The sequence below is a fragment of the Pelophylax lessonae genome, assembly GCF_965119305.1.
Source record: "Pelophylax lessonae genome assembly, chromosome: 9".
NCBI classification, from domain to species: Eukaryota; Metazoa; Chordata; class Amphibia; order Anura; family Ranidae; genus Pelophylax; species Pelophylax lessonae.
In genome coordinates, this window is record NC_138776.1 from 88,836,004 (window position 1) to 88,849,725 (window position 13,722).

General features: G+C 43.4%; 1 protein-coding gene across 1 annotated transcript in view; it reads left to right on the forward strand.

Annotated features, from left to right (window-relative positions):
* The window catches only part of LOC309563206 (heparan sulfate glucosamine 3-O-sulfotransferase 1-like), a 273,375-nt gene extending 261,945 nt beyond the window's left edge, over window positions 1-11,430 (forward strand). The window contains exon 3 of the mRNA XM_082267568.1: window positions 9,797-11,430. Coding sequence (XP_082123694.1) covers window positions 9,908-10,828 — 921 coding nt within the window. The 5' untranslated portion in view covers window positions 9,797-9,907 and the 3' untranslated portion in view covers window positions 10,829-11,430. The remainder of the gene's footprint in view (window positions 1-9,796) is intronic.
* Window positions 11,431-13,722: the final 2,292 nt, after the last annotated feature.

Below are 13,722 nucleotides of genomic sequence, written 5' to 3' on the forward strand. Positions count from 1 at the left end.
TAGGTGGAAGCGGCGGTGGAGGAGGACCAGGGCCGGATTAAGAGCATCATGGGCTTGGTGCTGAGGATTTTGAAGGGCCTTAAGGGCCGTGCCTTGGCATGCACCCAGAGGAGGAAGGGTGCAGCCATGCATGCCTAATTCAACATGGGATGCTGTCTCTGAAGCACATAAACACATCCATGCATCGGCAACTGTCCCTCCTTGTCCGGCCTTCGCGCTGTGTGGGGAGGTTCTGAGGGTGCTGCCTGGGGAAGCGAGCATAGAAGCCAGACTTCTGTGTTTACAAGTGACAGAAGAGCGGTAACAGTGAATATGGCCAACCCGGGGCCTATATAAAAGGTAGGGGCCTGGAGCTGCAGCTCCAATAGCCCCTACGTTAATCTGGCCCTGAGGAGGAGGACGAGGTAGCCAACACTGCTTCTTTTCACAAATTTTAAATGAGGGTACACCCCAAAAGAGTGAGAAAGAGCAAAAATGGAACAATGGGTGGGTAAGGTCGGTATCCATTGCTATTCTGCATAAGGTACGGAAAAGTCCCGTGGGATCCATGCCTGGTTCATTTTAATGAACGTGAGCTTGTCCACATTGGCCCCCAGCCGTGCTAAATACCCGTTCAGATAATACACTGGCTGCAGGGCACGCCAGCACCTCCAAGGCGTAAAGGGCAAGCTCAGGCCATGTGCCCAATTTGGAGACCCAGAAGTTGAAGGGGGCAGACCCGTCATTCACTACATGTAGGCGTGTGCACACATACTGCTCCACCATGTTGGTAAAATGCTGCCTCCTGCTAAGACGTTCCATCTGAGCTGCTGGTGCTGCTGTTTGTTGTGGCGTGCTGACAAAGCTTTTCCACATTTCGGCCATGCTAACCCTGCCTTCTGAGGTGCTGGCGGTGCCCTGGTTGCGTTGGCGACCTCCTCCTCCTCCTCCTCTGCCTTGTGCTTCCACTGCGGCCCCGCTGTCAGATGGGAATGCCAGCAGCATGGCGTCTACCAGCGTGCGCTTGTACTCGCGCATCTTGCGATCGCGCTCCAGTGAGTGAATTAAGGACGGTACATTGTCCTTGTAACGGGGATCCAGCAGTGTGGCCACCCAGTAATCAGCACAAGTTAGAATGTGGGCAACTCGGCGGTCGTTGTGGAGACACTGCAGCATGTAATCGCTCATGTGTGCCAGGCTGCCCAGAGGCAACGAAAGGCTGTCCTCTGTGGGAGGTGTATCGTCCGTGTCCTCTGTATCCCCCCAGCCACGCACCAGTGATGGCCATGAGCTGGCCTGGGTGCCACCCTGCTGTGAACATGGTTCCATCTCCTCCTCCAGCTCCTCCTCCTCCTCATCCTCCTCATCCTCCAGAACTGTGCCCCTGCTGGACAATTGTGTCCCTGGTGTTTGTGTGTGCAGGAACCCACCCTCGGAGCCCCTTGCGAATGACTGCCCTGAAAGCCTTGGAAATGTTACCTCTTCATCCTCCTCCTCCTCCTCATCCTGTGCCACATCCTCTTCCATCATCGCCCGAATTGTTTTTTCAAGGAGGCATAGAAGTGGGATAGTTAAGCTGAGAACGGCGTCATTGCCACTGGCCATGTTGGTGGAGTACTCAAAACAGCGCAACAAGGCACACAGGTCTCGCATGGAGGCCCAGTTATTGGTGGTGAAGTGGTGCTGTTCCGCAGAGCGACTCACGCGTGCGTGCTGCAGCTGAAACTCCAGTATGGCCTGCTGCTGCTCGCACAGTCTTTCCAGCATGTGCAAGGTGGAGTTCCACCTTGTGGGCACGTCACATATGAGGCGGTGAGCGGGAAGGCCGAAGTTACGCTGCAGCGCTGCCAGGATAGCAGCAGCAGGGTGAGAACGCCGAAAGTGCGCACAAACGGCCCGCACTTTCTGCAGCAGCTCTGACATATCGGGGTAGTTTTTAAGGAACCTCTGCACCACCAAATTCAGCACATGCGCCAGGCAAGGGATGTGCGTCAAACCGGCTAGGCCCAGAGCTGCTATGAGATTTCGCCCGTTATCGCACACCACCAGGCCGGGCTTGAGGCTCGCTGGCAGCAACCACTCATTTGTCTGCTGTTCCATGCTCCTCCACAACTCCTGCGCGGTGTGTGGTTTGTCCCCCAAACAGGCAAGTTGTAAAACTGCCTGCTGTCATTTACCCCTGGCCGTGCTGAAGTTGGTGGTGAAGGTGTTATGCTGTCCGGATGAGGAGGCGGTAGAGGATGAGGAAGCGGAGTAGGAGGAGTTAGGAACAGGAGGCAAACTGAAGCGCCCTGCAATCCTCGGTGGTGGAAGGACATGCGCCAAATTGCTATCCGCCTCAGGCCCATCCGCCACTGCATTTACCCAGTGTGCCGTTAGGGAGATATAAAGCCCCTGACCGTGCTTACTGGTCCACGTATCGGTAGTTAGGTGGACCTTGGCACAGATGGCGTTGCGCAGTGCACACCTGATTTTTTCCCCCACTTGGTTGTGCAGGGAAGGGATGGCTTGCCTGGAAAAGTAGTGGCGGCTGGGCACGACGTACTGTGGGGCAGCCACCGACATAAGGTTTTTAAAAGTGTGCGTCTCTACCAGACGGAATGACAGCATTTCAAAGGCCAATAATTTTGAAATGCTGGCATACAAGAAAGTGTATGTATCTCACACGTACACCACCACACTAGGCCCCAATTACTATTGTTTGTACCCCTAAAAGGATGGTTGAGCAGTAGGAGGAGGAGTATGGAACAGGCAGCACCCTCAAATCTTCAGAAGTATGAGATGAACCCCAAAAACTTGGAAAGGTGGATCTCACACGTACCGACACAGACTATCACGCAATTTAATTGATCCCCAAAGGTTTTAATTGAATAGCGGAATAGAAAATATGATCAAAAAGAAAGTGTATGTATCTCACACGTACACAACCACACTAGGCCCCAATTACTATTGTTTCTACCCCTAAAAGGATGGATGAGGAGTAGGAGGAGTATGGAACAGACAGCACCCTCAAATCTTCAGAAGTATGAGATGAACCCCAAAAACTTGGAAAGGTGGATCTCACACGTACCGACACAGACTATCACGCAATTTAATTGATCCCCAAAGGTTTTAATTGAATAGCGGAATAGAAAATATGATCAAAAAGAAAGTGTATGTATCTCACACGTACACCACCACACTAGGCCCCAATTACTATTGTTTGTACCCCTAAAAGGATGGTTGAGCAGTAGGAGGAGGAGTATGGAACAGGCAGCACCCTCAAATCTTCAGAAGTATGAGATTGTGTTCACTGTACCCCACAAAGATTGTGTTCACTGCACCCCACAAAGATTGTGTTCACTGTACCCCACAAAGATTGTGTTCACTGCACCTTAAAAGGATTTTGTTCACTGCACCCCAAAAAGGATGTTGTTCACTGCACCCCAAAAAGGATTTTGTTCACTGCACCCCAAAAAGATTGTGTTCACTGCACCCCACAAAGATTGTGTTCACTGCACCCCACAAAGGATTTTGTTCACTGCACCCCAAAAAGATTGTGTTCACTGCACCCCAAAAAGGATTTTGTTCACTGCACCCCACAAAGATTGTGTTCACTGCACCCTAAAAGGATTTTGTTCACTGCACCCCAAAAAGATTGTGTTCACTGCACCCCACAAAGATTATGTTCACTGTACCCCACAAAGATTGTGTTCACTGCACCCCACAAAGTATTTTGTTCACTGCATCCCAAAAAGATTGTGTTCACTGCACCCCAAAAAGGATGTTGTTCACTGCACCCCAAAAAGGATGTTGTTCACTGCACCCCAAACAGGATTTTGTTCACTGCACCCCACAAAGATTGTGTTCACTGCACCCCACAAAGGATTTTGTTCACTGCACCCCAAAAAGATTGTGTTCACTGCACCCCAAAAAGGATGTTGTTCACTGCACCCCAAAAAGGATTTTGTTCACTGCACCCCAAAAAGATTGTGTTCACTGTACCCCCCAAAGATTGTGTTCACTGCACCCCACAAAGATTATGTTCACTGTACCCCACAAAGATTGTGTTCACTGCACCCCACAAAGTATTTTGTTCACTGCATCCCAAAAAGATTGTGTTCACTGCACCCCAAAAAGGATGTTGTTCACTGCACCCCAAAAAGGATGTTGTTCACTGCACCCCAAACAGGATTTTGTTCACTGCACCCCACAAAGATTGTGTTCACTGCACCCCACAAAGGATTTTGTTCACTGCACCCCAAAAAGATTGTGTTCACTGCACCCCAAAAAGGATGTTGTTCACTGCACCCCAAAAAGGATTTTGTTCACTGCACCCCAAAAAGATTGTGTTCACTGCACCCCACAAAGATTGTGTTCACTGCACCCCACAAAGGATTTTGTTCACTGCACCCCAAAAAGATTGTGTTCACTGCACCCTAAAAGGATGTTGTTCACTGCACCCCAAAAAGGATTTTGTTCACTGCACCCCAAAAAGATTGTGTTCACTGCACCCCACAAAGATTGTGTTCACTGCACCCCACAAAGGATTTTGTTCACTGCACCCCAAAAAGATTGTGTTCACTGCACCCTAAAAGGATGTTGTTCACTGCACCCCACAAAGATTGTGTTCACTGCACCCTAAAAGGATGTTGTTCACTGCACCCCAAAAAGATTGTGTTCACTGCAGCCCAAAAAGATTGTGTTCACTGCAGCTCACACACAGAAAAATGGATGTGGATCACTGACACCTGCCTATCTCCTATCCCACACCACACAGCAATATCGATTGTAGTTTGTAGAACACAGTTTCCCTAAAATTCAGCAGCAGCCTCTCCCTAACAGGATTGAGAAGAGATCGTAGATCGGGACTAAGTGCAGACCCCACACAGCAATATCGATTGTAGTTTGTAGAACACTCTGACCCTAAAATTCAGCAGCAGCCTCTCCCTAACAGGATTGAGAAGAGATCGTAGATCAGGATTTAATGCAGACCCCACCCCCCACACAGCAATATCGATTGTAGTTTGTAGAAGACACTGACCCTATAATTCAGCAGACTCTATCCCTAAAATGCCTACAACTCGCCCTGCCTAAACACTCCGACCTGTCCCTCAATTCTATCCGGACACCAATTCGTTTTCCCTGCCTGTCTTTCCCTAATCAGCAGCCAGCACGTATGTGTGCTCTGTCCCTGATCTAAGCAGCAGAATGAAGCCGCTGCAAGTGCCTGGAACTTATAAAGACTTGGTCACATGCTTCAGACGGCCAATCACAGCTACTGAGACATTTGCAGGCATGGCTGGGATGGCTTAAGGCACACCAGTTAAACGATTGTTGATTGACTGTTGAAAGACCGCCATGAAAAGAGCGCCAAAGCATGCAAAACCCGGAAATAAAATGACCGAACACGGATTTTTACCCGAACATACAGTAAAGTGTCCGTGTCCGTGTTCGGGTACAAAAAATCCAATTATTCGGTACGAACACGAATAATACAGTCCGTGTTCGCTCAACACTACTTGGGATGACAATTATGGTATGGACACTAGGGATGATCGAACTTTTGAAAAGTTTGGTTCGACCAGAACACCCGAACTTCCCGAAAGTTTGGGTCCGGATTCCACAACCCCATTGAAATCAATGGGACCCGAACTTCGGTAATCAAAAAACACCATTTTGAAGCCCTTAAACCCAATAAATGCTCCTAAAAAGTGCCTAGGGTTCTGGGTCATGCCCCAAGGACTATTAATCACACAAAAAAAAGTTCTTAAAAATTGTCGTTTTTGATAGAGAGCCAATTATTGAAAAAATTATTGGAAAAAAAAAAGAGATTTCTTTAGATTTAGTGTCTGGGGGGTCTAAAAAGTGTACCTGTGAAGTTTCAGCTCTGTAGCATGTCCAGAACCAGGAAAAAAAAGATAGTTTGTATTAGAATTGCAGTAGAGCAGGGATATGGCTCCGCTATTTTCACACCTGGCCGTTTTTGTTGCAGGCGTTTATTGGGCTTTTTTTTACAGATTAGACATTCTTATAATATGTCAACAAAAGTTAGATTTTATTTCCATCATTGACACTTTCAAAATTACAGAAAACATAAAAATGGCATCCGCAAAAGTTTGGGCACCCTGCAGAGTTAATATCTTGTACTGCCCCCTTTGGCAAGTATCACAGCTTGTAAATGCTTTTTGTAGCCAGCCAAGAGTCTTTCAGTTCTTGTTTGAGGTATCTTTGCCCATTCTTCCTTACAAAAGTCTTCCAGTTCTATGAGATTTCTAGGCTGTCTGTCACGCACTGCTCTTTTAAGGTCTATCCATAAATTTTCAATTATGTTGAGGTCAGGAGATTGTGAAGGCCATGGCAAAACCTTCAGTTTACGCCTCTTGATGTAATCCCCCATGGATTTTGAGGTGTGTTTAGGATCATTATCCATTTGTAGAAGCCATCCTCTCTTTAACTTCAGCTTTTTCACAGATGGCACACAGTTACCAACCAAAATTTGCTAGAATTTTATTGAATCCATTTTTCAATGGAAGGCCTGCAACAAAACGCCTGCAACAAAAACGCCCAGGTGTGTTGTTGCAGGCGTTTTTTTGGGCATTTTTTAGGCGTCTTTGGAGGCAGGCATAACATCTGAACTTCTGTATAGGGGTATATATACACACACACACATATATGTATTTATACACATACACACATATAGGTGTGATAGGAGCGGAGCCCTATGCCTGCGAATAATTTCATTAGCGCAGGCATAGGGTTCTGCTACTTTCACACCTATATGTGTGTATGTGTATATATACATATATGTGTGTGTGTATATATACCCCTACACAGAAGTTCAGATGTCATGCCTGCCTCCAAAGACGTCCACAAAAAAGCCCAATAGACGCCTGCAACAAAAACGGCCAGGTGTGAAAGTAGCGGAGCCCTATGCCTGCTCTATTGCAATTCTAATACAAAAAATCTTTTTTCTATGGCGGTCACCTTGACATGGAAGAGTTTGGTCACCCTGCCATAGCAGTCAGTTCACCCTACACTACACTACGGTTACCCTGACACTTAACCCTTTCCCTACAGAAACTAGATTATTGAATCTAACTATAGTGGAAAATAGTACCCTAACTACACTAGATATCCCTTTCCTCACACTAATAATTGCTAAATGACACTTTTGAAACAGGAGTAACAGAACTGCTTCCACTCTCTTCCACAGCCCCTGTATTACAGTGCTAGAGATTTGGCGGAGCTATGTTATATACTGGGGGGCGTATTCACTACTGATTGGCCTCTGGACCCCCTAATCACATTCCTAGCATCCTCCTGCCCCCTCAATTGGCTTTTACTGATGGTTCTGGTGCAATCACGGGCTTTTAAAGCCCAGTTCCTGTCCCATTGCATTTTGGTTGGTTCTGGTTGCCGAATTCCAAACTTTCCAAAGTTCGGAATTCCGCCGAATATCGAACAGTCAATGTTGGGGTCGAACTGATGGTCGACCCGAACCGTTCGATCATCCCTATTGGACACATTTTTGTGCTACATTCACCCTCCTCTTTGTCCCCCTGCGCGCTTACCTGGTTCCACCCCTCTAGCTCCCGGGCTAGACATACCGGACCACCACTGGGTGGGAGTCTCAACATGGCCAACCCGGCTACACTAATTGGTAATCATGCTATTCCCATGATTTATAGTAACATTTACTACCTAGACATTATTTACAGTTAATATTTTATTTTGTAGATTTATCTCGTGTGCATCCACTACTGAAGAAGTGAGTAGACAGCTCACAAAACACGTCAAGTTTTTAAGATGTTCTATTATAACTATGTACTGACATCCTCCAATTGCAGCACATTTCGCATATTGTGCCCATTACCAATCGGTTTTACCTTTTTCGTACTTGTATACTCAATGTACTCGCATTTTTTTGTACTTACCTTCAATAAATGCAATACTATGTCTACCTTTCTAGTTAGTGGCTATGTGTGTTACACTTCATTTAAAGTCCCAGGGCAGATTTTGTCTTTTTGTGTATGTAATCTAAGGGTCTGAGCAAGATTTAGGCTGCTATATATAGAAAGAGCCTTTAAAAATTAAAGACTCAAAAATTAAAGAGATACTGCCCATTTCTGAGGCAAAACTATAGAGCCTCCTTAAATCCCATACCCACTTAAACTCATCTTCTCCCCTTTGTCAGAGCCTCCCCATTAATACCCATTGCTTTTGGATATGGGGACAGATGTGGCCTTCTCCCTAAGCTACCAATCATCAGACCTTAAAACTGTCACATAAGGGAGTTAAGGATATCAATATTAATTTAGTTAATATTTTCTCTCTACTACTGATCTGGTTACAGATCAAAATTGTAGCTATTACCCATCTCTTAGTGACAATGGTCACAGAACAAAAAGAAACAGCAAATCTACCTGTAGCACTGCCCCCTTGAGGACTGCTGAATTCTTCACCTTTTTGGGTCCCTCTGGGTTACCGTTAGCTACTACATGCACAAACTTAAGACTTTACTTTCCGGCTCATTCAATGATCAGTCTAGGGGTTGTGGTTGTTTTTTGTTGTTTTATTTTAAATAGGGATGGGAGAAGAGATAGAGTGGGATACTCCAGAATTTAACTATTCACAGTTGATGAGGACTCCTATCTGAAGATGCAGCAAAGCTGCAGATTCACCTTGCCCCTAGATGAATTTAAGGTAATGTCTCTGTCATAAAACTTGATTGAGCAACTATCTTCAGTGTACTCGCCTAGAACCCCCTTTTATTCCACCAGCTGACACCCGTCCTCTACTCCGGGGTGGCCCCCTCACTGGTTAGGCCCTCAGACATGATCCCCTGTAGTCACAATACTGTTTTTCCAGGTTCTCCAGTGTCTCAACCCGTCTAGTCAGCTCTCCTGGACCTCTGGGTTCAGCTCCTTCCTTCTGGTTCACCAGGCTAACTGCCTGTGACCACATGCCACCAATGCAAAGGAGGAGACAGCTGTCACCCTCTCTCTGGGACTCTGCTCACCAGCCAAAGACCCCGAGCACATGTGCTCCTGACTTTTATACCACACCCCACAATGCACTGAGACAGCAGTCTGTGCCAATCACTGGGGCTGTATCAAAGCCTGTGTACCCATTGGTCCGGTTTCCTCCACTGTCCAATATGCCTCCCTATTGGACCAGTGTGAAACACTCCCCTAGACCAGATGATTTAGACACTGAGCACCATGAGCAGACCTAACACACAGATCCTGCTCTCTGTTAAGCAGAAAGCAATATAGAATTTTCCTGCTGCTCTTCTAATGGGCAGACAGAGCCAACAACTATACTCACTCTCTAGCACCTACCTAGGAGGGTGCTACATACCTAACTGGGATAGCCAGCTATAACAGTTTGACAAAGGTTCTAACCCATCACCAATCAGTCCATAAAAAAAATGCTTTGGCTTTGGATACACTTTAAGATCACTATAGATTTTAGATGACTATTATCCGAGACCTGTTGTTTTTATTTGTACTACATTTGCCTAACTATGGGATCACACAAATTCCTTTGGTCATCCTTTATCAAAAAGAACAATCTAAACTGAAATTTTTAAAAGATCATGTATTGTTATCATTGTAAATAAATGAGATTAAGTGGCACCATTGTCACTATAGTGTGCGAAGGGTACAATTGTTAACACCCAAAGCCCAACTGTAACAATAGTGATTCAATATCTTTCATGGGGCCCAAGTATGGCTACCTTTACCACTATCACACATCACCCATATGTTGTCTAGTATGCAATTATCACTGTATGAAAATTTGATTCTAAAGTTCTTTTTTTTTTCCTCAACAGATGGTACTGGATAGCATTTCTAGCTCTCTGTTCTTCACTTGCAATACTGCCAAATACACATGAGATTACCAAGGGTCAGCTTTTTGAACTGACTTGTCCACCTCTCTCTACATGGCCGTATATTTGGTTGCCGTGCTGCTCCTACTGACCGGGTGTCAGCCAGTTCCTCTTGATTTCCCACCTCTATCAAATTCTTCCCTATCCCTTGAAGAACTCAGCAATACTACTGAACATTACTCCACCCAGCCTCCAGGTACAATCCGACGGACACCTCAGACAATCATTGTCGGCGTTCGGAAAGGTGGGACAAGGGCATTGTTGGAAATGCTGGACATTCACCCAAACATTGTGGTGGCTGCTACTGAAGTACATTTCTTTGACTGGGATGAAAACTATGTGAAAGGGATTGAATGGTACAGAAACCTTATGCCTTTCTCATTTGAAAATCAAATTACTATCGAGAAGACTCCAGGTTATTTTACATCACCACTGGCTGCTGAAAGGATTCATAGCATGAACAGCTCAATTAAGCTGCTTCTAATTCTTCGAGACCCTACGGAGAGGGTCATATCGGATTACACCCAAGTTTATTATAACAGGCTGGAAAACCACAAGCCAGTGCAGCCTTTTGAGGGAATCGTGGTTAAAAATGGTGCACTTAATACCAAATATAAGGCAATCCAAAGGAGCTTGTATGATATACACATGGAGAGATGGCTGAAATACTTCAGTATAAATCAGATCCACATAGTGGATGGAAATACTTTAATTAAAACACCTCTTACAGAACTGCAGAAGGTGGAGAGGTTCCTTAACCTCCCTCCTAGAATAGTCTCTTCAAACTTTTATTTTAACCAAACCAAGGGGTTCTACTGCATCAGAAGTGATGGTCGAGAAAGGTGTTTGCATGAGTCTAAAGGGCGTCCCCATCCTATAGTAAATGAAACAGTCTTGGAGCAACTGTACTCTTATTTCAGAGAACATAATCAAAGGTTCTACACAATGGTTAATCAAACGTTTGACTGGCACTAGCATCAACCACCATCCAACAAAGAAATCTGTAGAAAAACAACAAGCTGTGATGTAGACCAGTGAGATGCTGTAAAAAGTGGAAAAAGAATGAAAAATATGTACTTAATGGCCATAAAGCGTAAAACATGAAAAACAAACAATAATTTGTTTACAGATAAGAAAATATTGAGCCCAAAACATTTCCTTTCTTTATTGTAAATAATGATATGCAATGCATTATTCTGATTCGTCTTATTATTTTTTCCAGTTTATATATGTACGTAGACACCTATAGAAAGATTGTGCAGTGGAAATTGTTTGAAAACATTTGATACTGAACTCTTCTTTGCTACAGTAACAAGAGCCTAAAAAAAGAAAAACTAAAAAAAAATTTCCTATGTTAAAGAGTGTGTAAATGGAGAAATAATTTTGTAATACTGCTAAGCTATGTTACTGTCTTTAATGAGAATTTTATTTAATGTTCTTAGTACAGGTATTCTGGGATAGTAGGAAAATGTGACACTCTTTTGTATGTTCATTTAAATAGCAAAGACTTGTTTTGCACCTGTTCAGCCAGCAAATTAATCTGTGATAACCATCATTTTTCTATACATTTTTTCTGTCTTTTTTATTCTTCAGTATCCTTGTCCTTTGCCCCATCATTTCATCTTCTTTTATTGCTTTTATTTTCCCTTTTTCATTTTTTTCATTTTTTTTTTCCTGAACCCTTTGTTTTTTTTCTGCTTCAACGCTATAGTGTGAGACCAATGCATGGCCCTCTAAATGACACATAATATTGATTATATGTTGTAACATGCTGCTGCAAAAAACATGTTTTTTTTTCCTCTGTAACCACCATTGAAGTGATTTGCACCTTGTTGAATTAGCACTTTCTTCTCTGAATCTAAACCTTAAAAAAAAAAAGAAAAAAAAAATAGAATTTAAATGGGACCTAAATAATTTGTAGAACTGTATATTTGGAAGACTGCATCAATATGCAATAATGACATTTTACAGACTGTATAACTTCCTCTTTAGTTGAATACAAATGAATATTTCTTAACAGTGGTCTGTGTCCTTCCTCTGTGTATGCCACACGTATACTCTCTTTATGCAGAGCTATGAGTAATGATTTTAATAGAATGGCATAGATAATTAGCATAAACCATGGCACTGAATGGAACCTGCTTGAAATGTGTTCATTTCAGTCTCTTAGCTGATGCTGATGTAGGACTTTAACCTTAAAGAACAGTATATATATATATGCCTTTCATTGTCTTTCTGCTGCATTCACTATTATTCTATTATCCAGAAAGATCCATAAAGAAAGCCAGTAATGGTTGTGCAGAATTAATAAAACATAATGTCATTATATATAAAGGAATTGATTAAATATTTAAAACGAAGGCAATGAATATAATGGGTCTAAATGAAATCTATATTTCTTTTTGCTTTTTAAGCCACACAATACTGGGAGAAGTGTATCAAGGCTGGCACAGTGTGAATCAGGTACTGATTCAGTACATTTGACTCTTAAAAAAAAAAAAAAAAGGACCCCGCTATGCATTATGTGAATGTGAACCAGCTGTGTAACATAACCTCAATGCAGTTGCAAAAAAATGGAAGAACAGAAATTTGCTATTTAAGGCTCCATTCATATTTGTACGACTCCAAAGTTGCGCCAACTTTGGAGAGCAACTTTGGTGCAATTTTGATACAACTTTGATGCAACTTTGGATGGGTGCAACTTGGATACCACTTTGGCTTTGACTGCTGATAATAGACAACTGTTGCATAACTGTTGCATTGTATAACATGCAGGTACGACTTTCATGCAACGTTTGAGGGTGAACATTGAAGTCTATGGCCCTTAGGTTGCATGAAAGTCTGACCAAAGTAGTACATGAACTACTTTGAAGATGCTGCAACTTTAAGTCACACATATATGAATGGTTATCATTGTAAAACATGGGGAACAACATGTCATGCAACTTTGATACCCAAAGTTGCATGACAAGTCGCACAAGTGTGAATGGAGCCTAAATAACTCCATTTATTTAATAGTCATACACATGTGTGAGAATTTTTTTAAATTGTGACTTGGTGGCTGTTCTTACTCATATAGCAGATAAGCAGGTCCAATCCTTTAAAACTCCCATGATGCAATAGAAGCTTTTCCTGATTTCACTCTATGGTATGTTCTGCGATCATACATTCATTGAATGAAGAGATGCAGGCAAAACGTTTTAAGGATGTCTGTCGCTGGACTGCATATAAGCAACAAGGAAGGTAGGAAAAAAGTGTTGCCCTTCTATTTAGTTATTGCAACTGTGGGATTCAGTATTTTAAAGAGAACTAATTCAGATAGAAACAGGAAAACCGTTGACCTGTTTTAACAGGTAGAAATGTGGGGCTGTCATCCTTTTCTTTACTTCCATGTTTTAATTGCTGACTTAGAAAAAAAAAATGCAGTTTAGATGTCCCAGCACTTTACTGGCGGCGTGCCTATTTCAGGCCAGCATCCCACTAAATAATGAAACAAGGTTTAGGATGACAGCCCAAGCAATTGTACCTTCAAATAGAAATCTATTTTTCTTTCCTTTAAAAAAAAAAAGTTTTCTGTTACGGGGGAATTCGTTTAACTGTGAATTTCTTAACTGTTATTTTCCAGTATAGGTGTGAATCAGAATGGTTGTATTGGTACATACACTCTTTTGTCAAAAATATAGGGATGCCTGCCTTTACAAGCACATGATCTTTAATGGCATCGCAGTCTTAGTCCGTAGGGTTCAGTATTGAGTTGGCCCATCCTTTGCAGCTATAACAGCATCAACTCTTCTGGGAAGGCTGTCCACAAGGTTTAGGAGTGTGTCTATGGGAAGGTTTGACCATTCTTCCAGAAGCGCATTTGTGAG